General features: G+C 41.7%; 2 protein-coding genes across 2 annotated transcripts; both read left to right on the top strand.

Moving 5' to 3' along the window:
* The first annotated feature begins 3,998 nt into the window (after window positions 1-3,998).
* On the top strand, window positions 3,999-9,239 carry LOC148271732 (uncharacterized). The gene is made up of 4 exons (XM_088241003.1): window positions 3,999-4,925; window positions 5,658-5,816; window positions 7,191-7,979; window positions 8,235-9,239. Exons 1-4 carry the CDS (start codon window positions 3,999-4,001, stop codon window positions 9,237-9,239), a joined length of 2,880 nt encoding a protein of 959 aa, XP_088097129.1.
* A 2,775-nt stretch (window positions 9,240-12,014) lies between these two features.
* Window positions 12,015-19,747, top strand: Pis (phosphatidylinositol synthase). The gene is made up of 4 exons (XM_088241007.1): window positions 12,015-12,201; window positions 12,284-12,418; window positions 14,595-14,912; window positions 17,834-19,747. Exons 1-4 carry the CDS (start codon window positions 12,162-12,164, stop codon window positions 17,989-17,991), a joined length of 651 nt encoding a protein of 216 aa, XP_088097133.1. The 5' UTR covers window positions 12,015-12,161; the 3' UTR covers window positions 17,992-19,747.
* The last annotated feature ends 221 nt before the right edge of the window (window positions 19,748-19,968 follow it).

Below are 19,968 nucleotides of genomic sequence, written 5' to 3'. Positions count from 1 at the left end.
TATTTTATAACTAACCCAGGTAAAAAGGTATAAATATTATATTGTCGAATGACAGTAGGTCGCGTGGTTTTAATATTACGTTATGCGAGTCAAGGTTGGCGCTGACAGACACTAACAGCTGTTGTTAGATCATAATAATTTTTACCTTAGGTGGATACATTTTGTCGCACACGAGTACCTACTTTGTACCTTAGTACCTACTAGTACTTATGCCAAGCGCCTGCTTACGGCCATTTAGTCTACTTTGTATTACGAGTGTTGCCAGCGATTGAAAATACAATTCTCAGGTGGATTTTTAAAAAGCTATAAAAACAAAAAAGATAATTTCGACTTTGTAAATGAAGTTAAGTGTCCTCGGCACGACCCCAGTGAGGTCACATTATTTTTATTATTAATCATTGTTTATAATGGAAAAATATATATAAATGAAATGTAATGAAGACGTCAAAAAGCCAATTTGGCATTGACATGTTAATATTGACAAATTAATACATAGACGCGCCTTACAGAGCAAAATATTTTTAAAAGTTTTGACACGAAATCGTACCCATAGTTACTGAGTACTGCATATGCTACCAAAAATTGGAGGATACTCATGTTCGTACATTCGCTTTTGGTGGATCCTAGGAAGAATATTTGCTTAAATTTCTTATAATTTCGACCCATTTATTTATTTACACTGGATTTTTTTTTAAATATAGTAAACTCAAGTTAACTATATTTATAAAAACGCATTCTTATCAGTGCACCCCTGTAACTAAGAAGAACTTCGCAATTGAGCCGCTAGCCGTAATATGACGTTTACAAAAAATAATATTTATACTAGATAATTATTTTTTTAAGCTTTGTAAATCACTCATGAACGAATATTTACCAATGAAAAATTACGCAATCCATTTTACAATGTTTATCTGTAAGGTTTTTACACGCTTTCATGACACAAGCGGGCATTTTGGTTTCGATTCTAAACGTCCCGCCCAGCAGGCGGTCGAAGAACGACTAGATACGCATTGGGCAAGAGTTAAGTGTCATCATTTTTGAGGTCTCGGGGCATGCCTGTGTGTATTAATATATCAATACAATTTTGGTTGTTTCGAAGAAGAGCATGCTATACGACCCTATAATTTTCAAACAATAAATAAAGTGAATTTTAAGAGTTAATTATGAATATGCATAACTCATTTATTATATTCCAAAATACTTTATGGATAAAAGTATACACGAGTAATTTATAATTAAATAATAAAGGGCAATAAAAAGCGTAAAGAAAATGTCTTACAGTGAAAGTACCCACCCCTTCCCCAAAAATGTTGACTTGTGCCTTTCTTCAGTTTCGCATATTCACGATCATTTTTTAAAACGGATTAAACTAAAATATAATATTTCTTTACAATCAAACTGCGAAAATAACAAAAAGGACTTATTATGAAAACAGACCTATGAATATATTTTTTAAGAACGCCATGGTTGATCCTGTGACTAGTGTCGCGCAGACTCGCGGATCAGAGGCCCGAGGTTCGAACCCCGCTCTACCACAACTTGATTCCCATTTTCTAATAGTGAGTTCCTTCCTTCACGGCTTATTGAAAATGGCTCCAAAAAATTTAACATACAAACCATCGAGCCGTTTCCCCGTATACGTAGGCAGAGAGGATAGAACGCCATATCACCCTGTCTCTGCATAGAGACCTTGCTTTCATTGCATTTATACATCTTCTCATACACGCACGCTAATTATCTTAATATTAAACGAAATAAAATAGAATTGAAGCACAATAGACGTATGTTCGGCAATTCTACAGTATCTGATAGTTTCGAATCCTTCGAATCTTCGACCGTCGAAATGTGTTATGACTATAAATAAATATTATATTATAAAGCCATTATGTACTCCGTTATAATGATCTTTTGAGTAATTTTTAGTTTGGCAGAGTGTACAACATTAAAAATTCTATTAAATGTCATACTTAACAAAACATTTGTTTTTACTTGTGGCACCCTTGAAGAGGGAGTGCGATATGTAATTACACCTAAGAGTAATAATTCGCTACCGCTTATAGAGATGCCCTTTTACTATAGCGTTCCATTTTTTTGGTTTAATTTTTGGATTAACAATAGACGTCTATGGACGGTTACGGTTTGCGCTTACAATTATCGACCTGAGTACCTACGGCCCGTTGTATTGCTGTAAACTGTAGCTAACTTCGTAATTGATAATCACAGAATGGTTTTTGTCCGCATGGGCGACCCTATAATCAGATGGCGTATTATTTCTCTAATAGTTACACAGTTTTATTAAGAATAAAAATTAGCAACCTGATAACAAAGTTTTACCATTTACGAGTAATAATGATTAATTTAACCAAAGCCGGCTTACTACCGCATTTGAATTCTGATTCAACTTTTTGATTAAATTAATAACTGTATGAGACAATACATTCCTCACAGCTAGACAAATATTTTAAAATATAACGTTGCCATTGCTGTGAAGTTACGAGAATAATTCAGTGTAGGTGGTTTGATACATATTTATTACTCCCAACTTCACGTTGGGATTTTTATATACAATGTACAGTACAAATGTCATTCACTGGTGCTAAAATTTATTTTTGAAATAAAAAAACCAGCATTAAGGAATTCAAAATTTTTATTGAATGTTCTGAAGGTTCCTCCTCTAACAAGCAAAATATCATGTCGAGTTAAATAAAAATGTAACAAAATGTTAATAACATAAAATTGCTTACAATATTTTTTTATTTTTGATGTTTTTAGTTATTTATACTTGCTTATTGAATGTCATAAATAGTATAATTAATAGTTTTTATTTAACATCGATAAAGCAAAATCGGCCTCGTGGTGTAATGGTCAGTGCGTTCGCCTGCCATGCAAGAGGTCTTGGGTTCGATTCCCGACATGGTTGATTTGAAATATTTATTTAAAAGGGTGTTTTCACACCAGAATATTTCATAGTTGTTGGACTGGAACCTGAAGCGTAAGACTGATCATTATTATTATGGATAACTTATATAGCGCCATTTTCGTAACAAAATACCTCAAGGGCGCTTTACATACTGTTGCCGACGTAAAAGTACATGCACCAACTTGGCGGCCCTTCCTGGGGTTTTAATGTAGCATAGGAGGCTTCAGTATGTGTAAGCGATCTACCACCTCCTCAATAAAGACTAGTATTTGTCACTTTCGGGGGTGGTGATCGCCATACTGAAGCCCACATATAGATTAGAATTCATGAAAATATTTGTATGCCCATAATGTGTTTTTATGTTGTTCTGTATAAGTGTTGATCGCCGCGCGGTCGGCGGGGAACTGCGGCCGGTAGCGGGAGGGTGGGGACCTTATACGTGGCGCGAGAGAGACCGATAGAGCCGGCAAATGTGCTCGCTATCTCTCTCGCCGCGTGATTGGTCAACCTAGCACCGCCCGCTATTGGCCTAGCCCACCGCCGCACGGCAAAATGTTGTATATATAGCCCCGCCGGGGAAAAATAAAGTCAGTCATCTCACCACACTACTAAGGCTTCTTACTCTCCACTTCACCTCCCTACCTCGCTTCAAACCGGACCTCATCGCCACCTGGATTCGAACACCGCTACCCCCCTGGACTTGGAACTCGGATACTCTTTGGATTGGATTTTGGACCCCGGATAATTTGGACCCTTGGATACTTCCCCGGAACACACCCGCCGTTCCCACCGACGGAGAGATACCGGCCTTACAACCCGGTTGCCTGACTCAGGATTGCGGCCGCCAGCGCTACTCGCTAGCGACCCCGCAAGGGATCTCTAGGCGACGATACCTCCCCCGGAGCTTATCGTTCGTCGGCCGAGGCCCGCCTACGCCCGGCCACTCTGCGTTTGACACCAGCACCTATAGAAATACAGTTCTTGTGACGGGCGCGATTGCTACGGACGAAGCAGTGATCCGCCGCGTCTGTTACAAGTTGGTCCTTCGAGCCGGATATTCATCGCAGAGCGCCTAGAGATGACTTCGAGAACCCCTTCACTCCGCTCGGGTCGAGGAGGCACGGAACCGAGAGAAGACCCTGCTACAGATCAGGACTCAGCCGAGTCGGACACATCCGAAGATACAGTCCAGCGGCTGAGGACGCAGGTTCGAACACTCCGTGCTTCACTACACGATCAAGACCGACGCGTGCCCTTGGAAACGAATCCCGAGCCCGCGCCGCGTGCTACGGAGATGGACGGCATCATGACGGTGCTGTCAAAAATGGCGATTCTACTAGAGGCTTCGCAAGGAAGAAGCCCGACTTCAGCCCCAGAGGACGTTAGCAGAGTCGGCGCCATGATAGCGCGCCAATCTACTGCCAAGGACCTACCCGCCTTCGCCGGAGAGCCGCAGGAATGGGCTACTTTCAAATCGCAGTACACTCAGTCGACGGAGATGTGCTGCCTTTCGGATCCAGAAAACCTCCTGCGTCTACAGCGCGCGTTGAAAGGACGGGCAAGAGAATCTGTGTCGTCATTACTAGTGGATCCAAGCCAAGTGAGGGTGATAATGAAGACGTTGGAGCTACACTACGGCCAGCCGGACATTGTAGCGTCTTCCTTGTTGGAAAAAGTGAGAAGGCTCCGCTGCATACAGAACGACGGATCTACGCAAGCATTAGTAGATCTGTCTAGCGCAGTTCGGAACGCGATAGCGACCTTAGAAGGCTTCGGTGGCGATTACATGTCTACGCCACAACTACTAAGTGAACTAGTGAGCAAGTTACCGCTGTGCATGAAGTCTCTCTGGTGGTACAGCAGAAGAGGAAACCGGGTGAGGCCCTCCGCGAAGGATTTCGCGCTCTTTTTGGAAGATTTAACGGAATCTTCGATGATAGGCGGCGGAATAGAGCCGCAAGTGTACAGCGGAAAACAACGCGAGAAGCCACAGAAGCGAGAACAAGTGCATACAGTGATTTCAACAGAGGGAAACGGGAAAAGTATAGCGTCATGTGTTTTGTGCGGACGAGGACATTTACTACAAACGTGCCAGGAATACATAGAGTGTAGTATTTCGGAAAGATGGGACATAGTGAAGCGAAAGAATTTGTGTTTTTCGTGTTTATCGAACACTCATCGGGCGATAAAGTGTAGAAATGTAAAAAAGTGCGGCCTCGATGGATGTCGCCGAACACATCACAAGACATTACACGACAGAAATAGTGCCGATATCAGTGAAGCTCGGTCTAGCGCCGATATACGAGCGCCAGATAACAGTGCCCGCCGCGACACGCCTGCAGCGGCGGGCGCCGGGGGAAACAGACCGACCGCGAACGAAACCCGCGCCGCGAGTTCAAATGAAAGAAACTACGATTACGGCCACGGTTCGCGGACGAATAATATAGTGACGAGCACCTACGCTCGGGAGGAACCGGTCCTCCTAAAAGTGATTCCCGTCATGTTAAGTGGTCCGCGAGGACGAGTGAACGCGTACGCGTTACTAGATGAGGGATCAACCGTGACATTGATTGACGCAAAAATAGCAAACGACATCGGCGCGCCGGGAGAGACTCGAGGATTAAAAATCCACGGTGCCGGCGGAATGTGCGTAACAGATAGTGCATCAAGAAAAGTCACAATTAAAGTGCGCGGAGTTACGGAAGATTTATTCACTCTCCGCGCAAACACAATACAGAAGCTGAGTCTGCCGCTACAGCCCGTGATTGAAGGGGAAGGCAGGATGCGACAAGTGTGCCCGCAGTTACTCATCGGCCAAGATAACGCCTCTCTCATAGTGACGAGAGAGGCACGGAGATGCGGGGAATACATCGCCTCAGTGACAGCCTTAGGAAGGGTGATACACGGTGGGCGGACACGCCAGACTAACGCCAGCATACTAATGGCGCTTAGTACAGAACAGAGACTAGAAAATCTAGTTAAACAGAATTACGCCGTCGACGCGTTAGGTATAAGTTCGACAGCCAAGATATCGCGTCAGGAGGCGCGAGCCACAGAAACCATGAGAGCCACGACACGTTTCCTACCGCAAGGACAGTACGAGACAGGGCTACTGTGGAAAGACAATCGAATGTGTTTACCGGATAATCGCCGTACAGCGCTGAATCGATTTTTAAGCATAGAGAAAAAGTTCAGTAAAAACAGTGAATTCGCCGCGGCTTACAAGTTAAAGATTAAAGAATATCTAGACAAGGGGTATGCCCGGGAACTGACGCTGGCTGAAAGACAAGACACTGCGAGTGGGCTTTGGTTTTTGCCGCATTTCGCAGTGACGAACGTGAATAAACCGGATAAAATACGGATAGTATTTGACGCCGCCAGCCGCTGCAACGGGAAGTCATTGAACGACATGTTGGCCAACGGCCCGGACCTTCTCTCATCGCTTATGGGAAATATAATGCGATTTCGCGAGGGAAAGATCGCGCTGGCAGCAGATATAAGGGAGATGTTTCTCCAAATTAAAATAAGAAAAGAAGACCAGAGGGCGCAGCTGTTCCTCTGGCGCGATAGTCCCGAAGAAGAAATTCGGGAAATGATTATGACGTCGATGACGTTCGGCGCGGCGTGTTCACCGAGCAGCGCACAGTACGTGAGAAATCAAGTCGCAGAAGATCACGGGCAAGAGATGGCCGCCGCCAGGGATGCTGTGCGAAATAAATTCTACATGGACGACTATATGGATGCCGTAGACAGTGCAACAGAGGCGATACAACTGCGCCACGATGTCAGCGAACTACTACGGCGGGGCGGATTCATCCTCGCGAATTGGGCGAGTAATGATCCCTCCGTAATGGAAGCGATTCCTTCAAGTCTGAGAGGGAAAAGCGCACGCGAAATAATTAGCGGAACCTCCGTAACAGAGAGGGTCCTGGGCATCAAATGGGACCCGGTGACAGACGAGTTTCAATTTAAATTTAAAGTGTCACGGGAGGTTCCAACAGAGAGGCCTACAAAACGGCAGATGCTAAGTGAAGTTATGAGCATTTTCGATCCACTCGGTTTCGTAGGGTGTTTGACAATACGCCCGCGAATACTGCTACAAGATGTGTGGCGCTCCCACATAGAGTGGGACGAACAAGTGAATGAAGAACACGCAGAGAAATGGCGCACTTGGGTGGACATATTACGCAATACCGAGTGCGCTATACCGCGGCGCGTATCGAGCGCCAAGGGCCAGCCAGTAGAGCTGCACGTATTTTCCGATGCCTAGGAGCAAGCGAGCTGCGCCGTAGCCTACATCGTGGAGGAGAACGCCGCCGGAAGGAATGCGACGTTCATGGCTAGCAAGTGCCGAGTTAGCCCGCTACGAGCGCTATCAATTCCACGCCTGGAATTACAAGCCGCGCTCATGGCCGCGCGACTGGCGGCCACAATTAAGAAAGAATGCGGAAGTAATATACGCGAAACCTACTACTGGACAGATTCTACTACGGTGCTGTGCTGGGTCCAGAGTGATTCGCGCATCTTCACGCCATTTGTAGCCCACCGCCTAGGGGAAATAGATGAGCTAACGAACGCTCAAGAGTGGCGGTGGGTACCAGGAAAGAAGAACCCCGCTGATCTCGGGACGCGGGACGGCGAGATACCAGACATCTCCCCGGCCGGCATGTGGTTCAGTGGGCCGAGTTTCATAAAGAAAAATAAAAGTCAATGGCCGCCGCTCAAGGTAATAACGGCGACCCCGGATACGAGCAGTGAAATAAAGTGTGCGAACAGTGCCATCGTGATGACAGCCCTCCCGGACGAAAGAAGATTTTCCTCCTGGCGGAGACTGATCAGGACTACAGCGTGGGTGTTGCGCTTCATAAACCACTGCAGGAAAAAGAATACAGGATGCGCGACACTCATCGCCCCGGAACTCAAGGCATCAGAGAGGGCGTGGATACTTATAAGCCAGACAGACAGTTACCACGCCGAGATAGCCGCAATTAGACGGGGGGAGTGCCTCCCGCGGAACAGCCGCCTGCTGGGTCTCACTCCCTACCTCGATAAAGATAGCGTCCTCAGAATGGGGACGCGAATTATGGAAGCCCCCGCGGTGAGCGAGCAACTAAAGGCGCCCGTCATACTGGACGGAGCGCACGCCTATACGCGTCTATTGATAAGGCATTATCACGAGTCGCGGCAACACGCAAGTACAGAGCGGACACTCAGCGAACTCAGACAACAGTTCTTTATAACACGATTACGGACAAATATAAGGAAAATTATATACGAGTGCCGCTACTGTCGAATACAGAAGGCCCGCCCGCAGCCTCCGCTCATGGGACAGCTGCCTGCCGGCCGACTCGATCATCACGTAAGGCCTTTTACCCACTGTGGGGTGGACATGTTCGGGCCCGTATACGTAACTATCGGAAGACGCCGGGAGAAACGATACGGGGCCCTGTTTACGTGCATGGTTACGAGGGCCGTGCATATTGAAATTACACCGTCATTGAGCACTGACTCGACGGTGCAGGCCCTCAGAAGGATGGCGGCCCGCAGAGGACATCCGACAACGCTCTACTCGGACAACGGGACGAACTTCAGAGGCGCAGACAAAGAGATGGCGGCCGCCATGAAGGAACTAGCTCACGATCCCGAACTACAGAACGAGGCGACAAGGAGAGGGATCAAATGGGTGTTCAACCCGCCATCGGCGCCACACATGGGGGGAGCCTGGGAACGGCTCGTCCGGTCGATAAAGGGGGCGCTTATGGTGATTCTAAAGGAACAAGCCCCCCGAGAGGAAACGCTAATGACAGCGATAGCGGAGGCCGAGTACACAGTAAACACTCGGCCCCTAACCCACGTCTCGCTTGATAGCCGAGACGACGCTCCGCTGACTCCGATGCACTTTCTCATCGGGTCGAGCGGGGCCCAGCCGCATCTGGCCGATTACAGAGACGCGCCGCCCGAACTGTGCCTCAGAAAACAATGGCGGGTGGCGCAGAAACTAGCCGACGCATTTTGGAAAAGATGGATGAGGGAATATCTCCCGACGTTGGCACAGCGACGGAAGTGGCAACAGGCCGCCACGCCGATCATGGTCGATGACCTGGTCATAATAACGGACGCCGCCCTCCCGCGGAATGAATGGCCGCGGGGACGCGTCATAGCAGTCACACCAGGGAAGGATGGACAAGTCAGGAGCGCCCGGGTCCAGACAGCCACCGGAACCTACACACGACCCGCCGTCAAGCTCGCCGTGTTGCAAATCAAGGACGACGTCGGCGCAGAGATGCCTCCTCGGCAGGGGGGAGTGTTGCCGACGTAAAAGTACATGCACCAACTTGGCGGCCCTTCCTGGGGTTTTAATGTAGCATAGGAGGCTTCAGTATGTGTAAGCGATCTACCACCTCCTCAATAAAGACTAGTATTTGTCACTTTCGGGGGTGGTGATCGCCATACTGAAGCCCACATATAGATTAGAATTCATGAAAATATTTGTATGCCCATAATGTGTTTTTATGTTGTTCTGTATAAGTGTTGATCGCCGCGCGGTCGGCGGGGAACTGCGGCCGGTAGCGGGAGGGTGGGGACCTTATACGTGGCGCGAGAGAGACCGATAGAGCCGGCAAATGTGCTCGCTATCTCTCTCGCCGCGTGATTGGTCAACCTAGCACCGCCCGCTATTGGCCTAGCCCACCGCCGCACGGCAAAATGTTGTATATATAGCCCCGCCGGGGAAAAATAAAGTCAGTCATCTCACCACACTACTAAGGCTTCTTACTCTCCACTTCACCTCCCTACCTCGCTTCAAACCGGACCTCATCGCCACCTGGATTCGAACACCGCTACCCCCCTGGACTTGGAACTCGGATACTCTTTGGATTGGATTTTGGACCCCGGATAATTTGGACCCTTGGATACTTCCCCGGAACACACCCGCCGTTCCCACCGACGGAGAGATACCGGCCTTACAACCCGGTTGCCTGACTCAGGATTGCGGCCGCCAGCGCTACTCGCTAGCGACCCCGCAAGGGATCTCTAGGCGACGATACCTCCCCCGGAGCTTATCGTTCGTCGGCCGAGGCCCGCCTACGCCCGGCCACTCTGCGTTTGACACCAGCACCTATAGAAATACAGTTCTTGTGACGGGCGCGATTGCTACGGACGAAGCAGTGATCCGCCGCGTCTGTTACACATACTGTTTTTTTTTTTTTTTTTACCTACATGTAACAAAAATGATCAAGATACGCTGCGATTGGTGTACCAATGCAGTGCCCTATACACCATTAGGTGCGGAAAGGGAATGATGATGATGAAAGCAAACTTAATTGTTTTTCGGAATCTAGTAAATTAAATGTGTTTCTAAATAAACTGTGTTAAAAATAAATTTTATTAATTATTATTTTCCTCACTTTAAATATCTAGTCACAGTTTCACTATATTGTTATTCGATTATTATTTGATGAAAAATACATTGTATTGCTTCGTAAATTTAGAAAGATAACATGGATACTTGAATTGTATATTGGTGCATGGAATTTTTTTTAGAAATAAAATTGAACATTCTTTGAAATTCATAACATGCCCTATGTTTACCGCGATTCATAATGCAAATAATCGCGAAAATAAATACCTGACGAATGGCAACACCGCCTGTCATGTCATACTTCATAATAATAAGCATCTCATTATAAATAATATGAATAAACACTACGTTAATATAATAACTGTAACATGAATGTTTTATTTATTTTAAAATAACAAAAATAAAACGTCTGATGTTTTGTTATAATTGCGTGTTTCATAAAAAACAGCAGGGAATAATTTGATTTACAATTAAATTTCTTACCAAATTTAGTTCAGAAAAATAAATATTATTGATTATCGTAATACGCCTTCCGTAGAACGAATTTACTCGAGTGAATTCATAATAAATGTTCTTTGAAATCTTCGTGATTTGATTATATTGCCGAAAATGCTAATTTGATGCAAAAAAAGACAGAATGCGTTTTTTTTTTTCAATCTGCATTGAGTAGACCGCACAGCGAATAGTAAATATCTCGGTCCACGAAGGTATCACCTTGACCTTCCCATAGAAACCTTATCGCTTATCAATGGAAGACACCAGACACCAGGACGAGAGGAGCGAGCTGCAGATTGCAGACCTGTAGAATGCGACAGACTTATCGGGTGTAGTGCGCGATGCACCTGCAGCCCGTTCGCGATGGCGGTCGGCCGAATAGCGGGACGTTAGCACTCGGAATACAATTAGAATCCTAAGAGGAGCGTGATAGTATTTTGGCACCAGGCAAGCAGTAGGCCGAAATTGCACCGCTGAAGCTGCGATAATTGACGAAAATGGCTGGAAATTCCAAATACCGCGCACATAAAGAGGTCAGTTAAGAATCCTACCTCAGGATCGGTGTGGCCTCCCGTCGCGCCGGAGTTCGTATCCAAATATTGTTGTGTTTCCACCACTGGCACTTGAATGTCACTCGAACTATTATCACTAATTTGAGAATGGCTTTTGTCAGGCGCTTTCGGCTCCTTATCGTGCTCGGGGGAGGGAGCCATCTTGGACGAGGACAGTCAGATGACAAGTCTTATGACCTCGCTACACTATACTCCTTTCCTACACGCACACCCTTTCTTCACCACCCGCGAACACTCAGGGTTTCATTGTGAAAACTGTTTAATGTTTTGAGTCACTTTTCTTTTATATTTCTTAGCGATCATCATTATTTTCGACGTGAACCGACCATCATTTTTCACTACTTACAAATGTGCCCTCTACAGGTAAATTTTGGAAGCTTCGCCACAAATGTATGTTGAAGCTGCGACGTACGTCTCGTTGCGCTTGTCGCCGCCTGGCAAGTAACGAAAATTATTGTTGCTACTATAAAAAATATATGAGAGCTCTCGCATTCACATCAACGCTCTTAAAAATAAATCAATCCTTTTAGTGAAGTGCACGAAAAAACTAAATTACATGGTTTAGCTTTCTGCTAGTCTACTATATCTATTTCTCTTTTACGCACTTTTATGACGTTCGTCTGCACTCTTCGGAGTGGAACTGTCATTCTATACGCTATACGTCAAATGCTAAACTTGTTCAGTTTTCGTACGTTTATGTGAAATCCGGGTTTACGCTGGTTTACGCGCAAAAGCTGAAAAAGGGTGGTTTTGATGCAAATTCGTCTGTATTGTGTTTTTTTCATAAATAGCACGTTTACAGTGAACAATAAGTATGGCTGAGAATATCTTCCTCTTTGTGCCAAATCTGATAGGTGAGGAACACAAGTTACTCATATAATAACAAATGAATTTGCTAATTTGATTAAATCGCTACAATGGTTTTTGTTTTTCCAGGATATGGACGCATTATCCTCGCAATCATTTCGTTCTACTATATGCCGACTAATTATGTCGTGGCATGTATATGCTACGTCGTATCGGGCTTGTTGGATGCCGTGGACGGAATCGCTGCGAGACACTTTAACCAGAGTGAGTGGAAAATTTAAAAACAAATTTAAGGGAAAAACTTTAAACTCTACACCAATAATATTTTCAAATTCAAATAATGCGACCGAGTCGGATCAGAATGCGATAATTAATGAAATGAGTAATTATTTTCATACTTTTCTATTGCTACCGGTTTCGAGACGTACCAGTCTCTTCGTCAGGACACTGATTACACTAACGTGCAAATCCCACTATACGCCTTCACCGTACTAGTAGTTGCGCAAAAATACAAATCCAATGTGCTGATGGTGTTGCACATTAGTGTTAGCTGCTAACACAGCATGTTGGTTTTTAATTTTTGTGCAATATTTTACATTTATATTTTATTATAAATACAGCCCGAGTACAGTGGTGAATTAAAGCACAGAACACCCAGGCTTGAGAAAAAACACTTTTTTGTGTTCTCACCGGGAATCAAACCCGGAACCTTTCGTGCGTGAGTCAAGCATCTTGACCACTACACCACGGAGGCCGCCTTACTACAATAGTGAAAGAAGGTTGATGATTGGTCTGTTGAACAGCCTACCGTGTGCTGATAATACGATAAATAAAAATATTAAAAAACTACTGAACTTTAACTTAAAAAAAAGAAATATTTGCGTTCTTATAATTCACCCAAATATTTCAATTTTGGTAGCCATTTTTAACGAGTTGTAAATAACTCACAATTAGAAAATGGAAATCAAGTTGGGGTAGAGTGGGGTTTGAACCTCGGGCCTCTGGCCCGTGAGTCCGCTACACTAGCTACGGAACCACAACCCAATTATTCACTCGTCAACCTCATTCGGTGGTATTTAGATAAAGAGGTACAGGACAAATTTGCCGTTGATGATGTCTGTGGAGAGAATGATTGGTCTGTTGAACGGCCTACCAAGTGCTGATAAATACCATAAATTAAAAAAAAAAAAAATTGTTTGGCTTAGTTTTGATAATCTATTACAAATATAAAAAACCACCGAACTTACTCATTGTTAGGGCCAAAACTAAATTTATCAATATTTCGTTTATAAATAATATATTTTGTAAAGAAAGCATTCAAATCACCAACAACTTCGTTCCTAAGATTTGGCGGGAAAATAATGCCTTTCAAAGAGCACTTTTATTGTTCAATTTTGTATACCAACTAGTAATTTCGGATGTCATTGCACTGCCTTGAAACATGTCCATATTGTTAATTTCTTTCAAAAGTGTCGTTTATCGTGAATTATTGTTTTATGCCCTTTTAAATGTTTTCTACTGAAGTTGAGATATTTATTTTACTGTGTATACTCGTACTATGCACCCTTGTATTTTTCAATGTAATATTTCAAAGAACTGGGCATTTGTCCTTTACTAAAGTATTAATATCCTAGTTTAGTTTATTGTTTTTTGTCCTAGGATGTCACATATAATTTCTAAAGAAATCTATAATAGTCTCGGAAGTATTTTGTTTGACGCTAAAATGTCAGTATTATTATTTGTGAAATGCGATTGAAATAGGTTTTGGAAAGCTTGTGAGAGAGTAACAAGCTTTAGTCTTCATATTGAAGTTTGCAAGTGCTCTTGTATAGTTGCTGGCGGAAAGTCAGATTGTAGCAGGCGAGGAGTGTACGCATCCTCGAGTGTTACGTGTATTAGGTAAATGTGTTTACCTACGTAATCATTTAAAGAAACTGCGGTTATCTTTTAGAACAGTTGCAATAATTATTATTTCGGTGACATTGATTAGTGAGCCTCTAGAGACGATGACGGAAGGTCGTATGTGACAGGCGAGGCTTGTATGCATCCTCAAGTGTTACGAGTGTGAGGGTGTGATTACCCCTCGGTTTTATTTGAGCTGATTTGTGTGTTTAATGACTGTGCTGCTCAACGTTTTTAAACTGTTTTCAATTGTGATTTATGTGACGTTGTGGAATTAGGATAATAAATGGTATTTTGAAAAAACTGTGTCTTTTTCCTCATTCGCATGTCACCCGAGATTGGCGAAACCATAGATGCGAGAATCCTGCACCAGCTGGAGTGAATCCGCTCATTATTTGTCGACATTTAATAAATAAAAAATTCAATAGCTACCCTGAACAATTAGCTAATAGGGAAATGTACCTCTTCACCTAAATACCAGCAAAGCGATTAAAATTTCTATTGACAATTTTGAGTTGATTCTTTATCCGTGTTCCAGGTACGAAATTCGGCGCCATGCTGGACCAACTGACGGACCGCGCGGGGACAATGTGCCTGTGCGTGACGCTGGCTTCCTTCTACCCGCGCCACATGTTCTGGTTCCAGCTGTCGGCGGCCGTCGACATCACCTGCCACTGGCTGTACCTGCACACGTGCACGCTGCAGGGCAAGACCTCGCACAAGTTCATCGACATGGGCGAGAACCCCATCATGCACTTGTACTACACCAACAAGATGGCCCTCTTCTGGATGTGCTTCGGGAACGAGGCGTTCTACGCCGGCCTGTACCTCCTGCACTTCACGGAAGGACCCCTGTGTGAGTAAACATGTTAAATAATCATCAGCACCATTTTTCTATCTGCCCCAAGTCGTGCATCGTGTGTTCTTACATATTTGTGATTTTTTACCTGTTGAAAAATGGATAGTCTTTTGGGATGATCTCGTATAGGTTGGATTTAATTTTCATTTGATTTTCCAGACGGTTTGCTTTTGAAAATCTTTCGGTTTTGATTTTTTAGATGAAGTTGCATTTATTATTTACCTTGCTTATTACGTACAAGGTTTATATTTCGTAAAAGTGGATTTTTCTGCTTTTATATAAGCTTTTATTTTATCTTCAAGTGTTGGGATCAGGAGGGGTATTCTATAGTCGTAGTGGGCCAATCGGGAACTTCATAAAATCAAAAAATCCACTTGAAACCTGAGCTTATCTCAGGGAGATTGTTCTGTATCCCTTGCATGACCTGATAGCTATTTGTCTTCGGATGGAGTCCAGTATCCTACGGCTGACTATCTTCCTACCTACTTTATATACTATTCAACACTGTTTGCTTGCAAATCTACACAAGTAGCACAAAACGTTGTGTCACTTGCATCAAAATCAAACTGGCTAGATTACCCCAAGCTAAGTGGTCAGACACACACCGCAAAACGCTCACCACTGTGGCCACGCACTTAGTTTACCCTGAAGATGGCTTCTGCAACGGTAGCCGAATCGGAATGAATCCAAACTAATCAGGATTACCCAAAAAAAGACAATAAATTTTGCTAACAGTGACGCACTTATTGTTAGCGGATATTTGTTTGATTTTCGCATATTGGTTTTTCTGTTTAATTTAAATGTCGGTGGTATTTTTAACAGGTACGTATTGTATTTGTCAAAACACTATGCGAAAAGCGTATAAATATTTGTTAAGCCGGCTCTACTTTATCGGCGGGAAAGATAGATCTACTCGAGTATTTTATCTTTATGTCAATGCTTCAAGATGCTTCAAATTACACACAGCTCTTGTGAGAAACACGAGAGCTTCTGAGTAACATGATTTGTTTAGTCAAGTTAATAAATTATAACAGTCTTTTTTTCACACGTTTTTATTACATGATGTATGATAATCCGAAAATGTTGCCATGCTCACCAGAGCATGGCAACATTTTCGGATTGTATTTTTTATAATATAAATTCTAGTTTGTTCGTCGTCTAATGTGAATATAGACATATTCCTGTGTAACAATGTTTGAGTATGTCCAAATGCTTGCAGACTAGCTGGATTTCCTCCCTAGGGAGTTATTCATATAAAAATTTATTTCAACAGAGAGGGATAAGCCTAGACTTCCATTTCCCTTCTCAAAAATGTTTTCCCTCTCTGTTGAAATAAATTTAAATATTTCTATGTATTTTATAGTCAAGTTATATATATATTTTAATTCTATTCTTATCTCATAAGATTATCATAAGCAATACGGTGAGTGAGTATTTAAAATTTCATTAAAAAATAACTGATATTTTAGGAGATATAGCAATTTTTATAAAAGTAGTTTTTATTTGATCTTTTGCTGATTTCAGCCCTCTGCGTTGACCTGTTACATTTGTTTGCTGAGAATTTCTTTCCCTCGTGGTGTGCACAAGGCATATCTATGTATTTTATGAATAAAGTATTGAAGTGACAAAGTCACCTACTTCAAGAGATGTACTTACTGGACGTACTTTGATATCTTATATAATTATTACATACCTAATATTGATAAAAGGTTATCTAGAAATAGCTCTCCCTCTTGGGATTTGTATTTCATTGGTAGATTAGCCTCATATGTTTACCGATTCTCTATCTAAAGGTTGAAAATGTATTAGCCAGTTATGTTAGGCAGTTGTATTAGCCAATGTATTAGTGGAAAGGTATCAAATTTCATTTAAGGGAGGTTTGAAATTTGAACTTACAGTTTAATAATTCCTTTTCCATAATTTATAAAAATAAACATATAATTTAGCTGCTATAGCAAAAAAATTCAAATCATAAATTTGCTGCTCATAATTCACGCGTGCGTCCCCCATCACTGTCAACAACCGACTGAATTTGTTTCACACAACACCGACTACGGTGACTACAGAACAGCGTCTCTGTCTTCCTTGTTATGTGTTCTATTTTCGTGCTCTCTCTAATACGGATGTATTGAGTTTGGGATACGTTATTGTTGTATTTTTTGTAATATGTATGTATTTGTATAAATAAATAAAATAAATTGCTTTATTCGCGGACATCAGTCTTCGGGTAGTGAGGTTAAATATTTTTTGTATTAAAATCCATCATAGTTCTACAAATTTTACTTTCCAAATCGGTGTGAAAATGTCCATTTGAAGATTATAAAAAATACAACTTCATCATTTAAAAAAATAAGACATGATATATCAACAATGTTTTGAGTATGTCCAAATGCTTGCAGACTGGGTGGATTTTCTCCCTAAGGAGTTGTTCATATTTAAATTTGTTGCAACAGAGAGGGAAAACATTTTTGAGAAGCGAATATGGGAGTATAGGTATTTACAGGGCTTATGACTTGTCATTGGCTGGTTTAAGTGACCACTTTACACACTGTAACATTTACCATTCTGCCTATGTTTGAACACCCACATTTCCTCAACCCTTCCATCTGTTGACTTTTGTGAAGTAAAAGAGCTGAAACCTTTATCATGTGGGTGAGATTCGTCCGGCTGAACCAATTCACCTACTAGGTAACGCGTGAAAACAATTTCCAATTTTTTATTTTTCTTCTTTTACCAGGTTTTAATTCAATAATGTTTTGAGTGTGTCCAAATGCTTGCACACTGGTGTGGAATTATTTAAAAAGTTATTTTGTCAAATGAATGTAATCCGTAAGAGTATATTAATAAATCAATTTCAAATAAAAAAAAAATTGAAAAATACTTCCCACAAATGAAATTGAAATGTCATTTTGTTTCAGTTGCTGGAATCGGTTTATTCCGCTACGTGGTCTTCATATCGGCTCCTGTGGCCATCGTGAAGTCTCTCATTTCTCTCCTCCACGGCTTCGTGGCCTGCCTCAACCTCGCCACCATAGACGTCAACGAGCGCGCCGCCATCGCCGCCAAGCAGAAGTAAACTCGGTAAACCAAATTACTACCGAGGGCTCCCTGTACTGCCACACTTCCGACATTTAAAGCAGACCAAATGAATATTAGTTTAATATCATTTGAATTCATTAAAGTACCTTATATGTATAGTAAATTAATTTTATGTGTTATAATAAAATTAAGGGATATTAATTTATACATTATTTAACGCATACGCTTTAAAACATTCAAGTTTATTAGTGAAAATTATTGCTGGTAGTACATAGTCATTTATAATTTTTTTTAGAAGTAAAACACGAGTGATGAAACCGGTCGCTGTTTATTCCAACCTTGTGGATTTAACCCTTTTTAGGACACCTACCAACAAAGTGGTACATAAATATACCACCAGAATTTATTTTCTAATATTTCTGTTCATAAGTCTTCTACTCGGCTTTTTCAAATGCAATAGGTTTATTATCTTAAAAAATAACATATTATTTACGTTTGTAAGACGTAAATCAACACAAAATATGTGTCCTATAAAGGGTTAAATATCACTTGTCTTTAATTTCTATTATAAAATATATGCTTTAACTCTATGTTTGAATTTTTACATTCTTCTTTTTTACATATAAATATAATGTTTTTATCGATCAAGCTTCTAAAATTTTTTATTGGAATTAGCGTTCTTCGTGCAAACAATTTAACCAAATATTATTGTTGTTTTGACTGATTTTTCAATGGAATTCTTTGGAGGTTTACACTGTTTTTATTTATCGAGCTTTAGTTATTTTCCTTCTACCAGAAGCTTAAAACAATTCAATCATTTACGTAAGAGTTCCCTGTAGGTAAAGTGAACTATCTGATATTTCTAAGGTTCGCTATATTAATTTCCTCTAATCAGTATCAAAAACCTTTTTTTTCCAGACTCGCAGATTTAATCTTTCACTTACTGTGCCAAAAACATCTCCGCATTACGGTGCTGTGTAGTCGATGCACGTGAAAGATTTAAAATCGTAAAAATGGAATATTTATAGATATATACTTAATTTATTCAAAGTTGAAGTCATAAGATATAATATTTTTAATATATTTGCTATAAACATGACAAATCCATTAGCTCATGCTCGCAGCGCGGCGAGAGGACTGCCGGAGGCTACTGGAGCTACTACTGGTGTCTGGCAGAAGTTCTGGCAACTTTTCTATTTACATAGGGAGACGTAAAGTGAATGAGACAGTTGTAGAATTGTATATTCAGTACTCTTTTACTTCATATGCCCCAACACGCGATAAATTGGTAAACTTTCGATATACGTAATTTATCTCCGATTTCTGATAAAATGGTTTTTCTGTGTCCAATAATTGATATATTTTTTTACTAACCGATACGTAAACGTAATGTCCAACGGAGAAATACCAAAAAATTAAGCGCAGTATTTATTATATTTATGGAGATATTAAAATTATTAGACGCAATGTGTACTAGCTACACATCACCGGGAAGGGAGACAAAACTTTGAATACAAAAGTTTGATCATTTTGTCAGTTGGTTCACTTCGCTTGCAATAGGCTCATATTATTAGTATTGCTGCAAAAAGTCAGGTCTAGTTATTTTCCAAATGGGCACATTTATTGCTTTTTTGTAATATGATCTTACGTGTGTTTACATTTAAAATTCAGTAAATTTAATGCTGAAAACTCCATTGACACGCCTTCTTACAAAATAACCGTAACTGACTTATGTACTGCCATCTTCTTGTAACAGCCAATATTGATTTACTTACCAAATAGCAATAATCAAATTAAAATTCAATCAAACAAAAACAAACATTCCTACGTCTCATTTTTGCCTGAGACGCTTAAACCAGTATATATAATTCTCTGTTTATATTTTTTAGAACGTTTTTTGCCCTGTGATGAAACAGTGTAATATTGTATGTATTTTTACTACATTTTAACTACATATGTAATTTAGATTCAATCAATTTGTTTAATTGTTGATTTCTTTATTTATATTTTTAAT

This window comes from Micrasema longulum, unplaced genomic scaffold, assembly GCF_059751315.1.
Source record: "Micrasema longulum isolate JH-2025_06_02 unplaced genomic scaffold, ASM5975131v1 h1tg002695l, whole genome shotgun sequence".
Taxonomy (NCBI): Eukaryota; Metazoa; Arthropoda; class Insecta; order Trichoptera; family Brachycentridae; genus Micrasema; species Micrasema longulum.
Note: the sequence above shows the minus strand (reverse complement) of the source record. Positions and strands in the feature narration are given on the sequence as shown.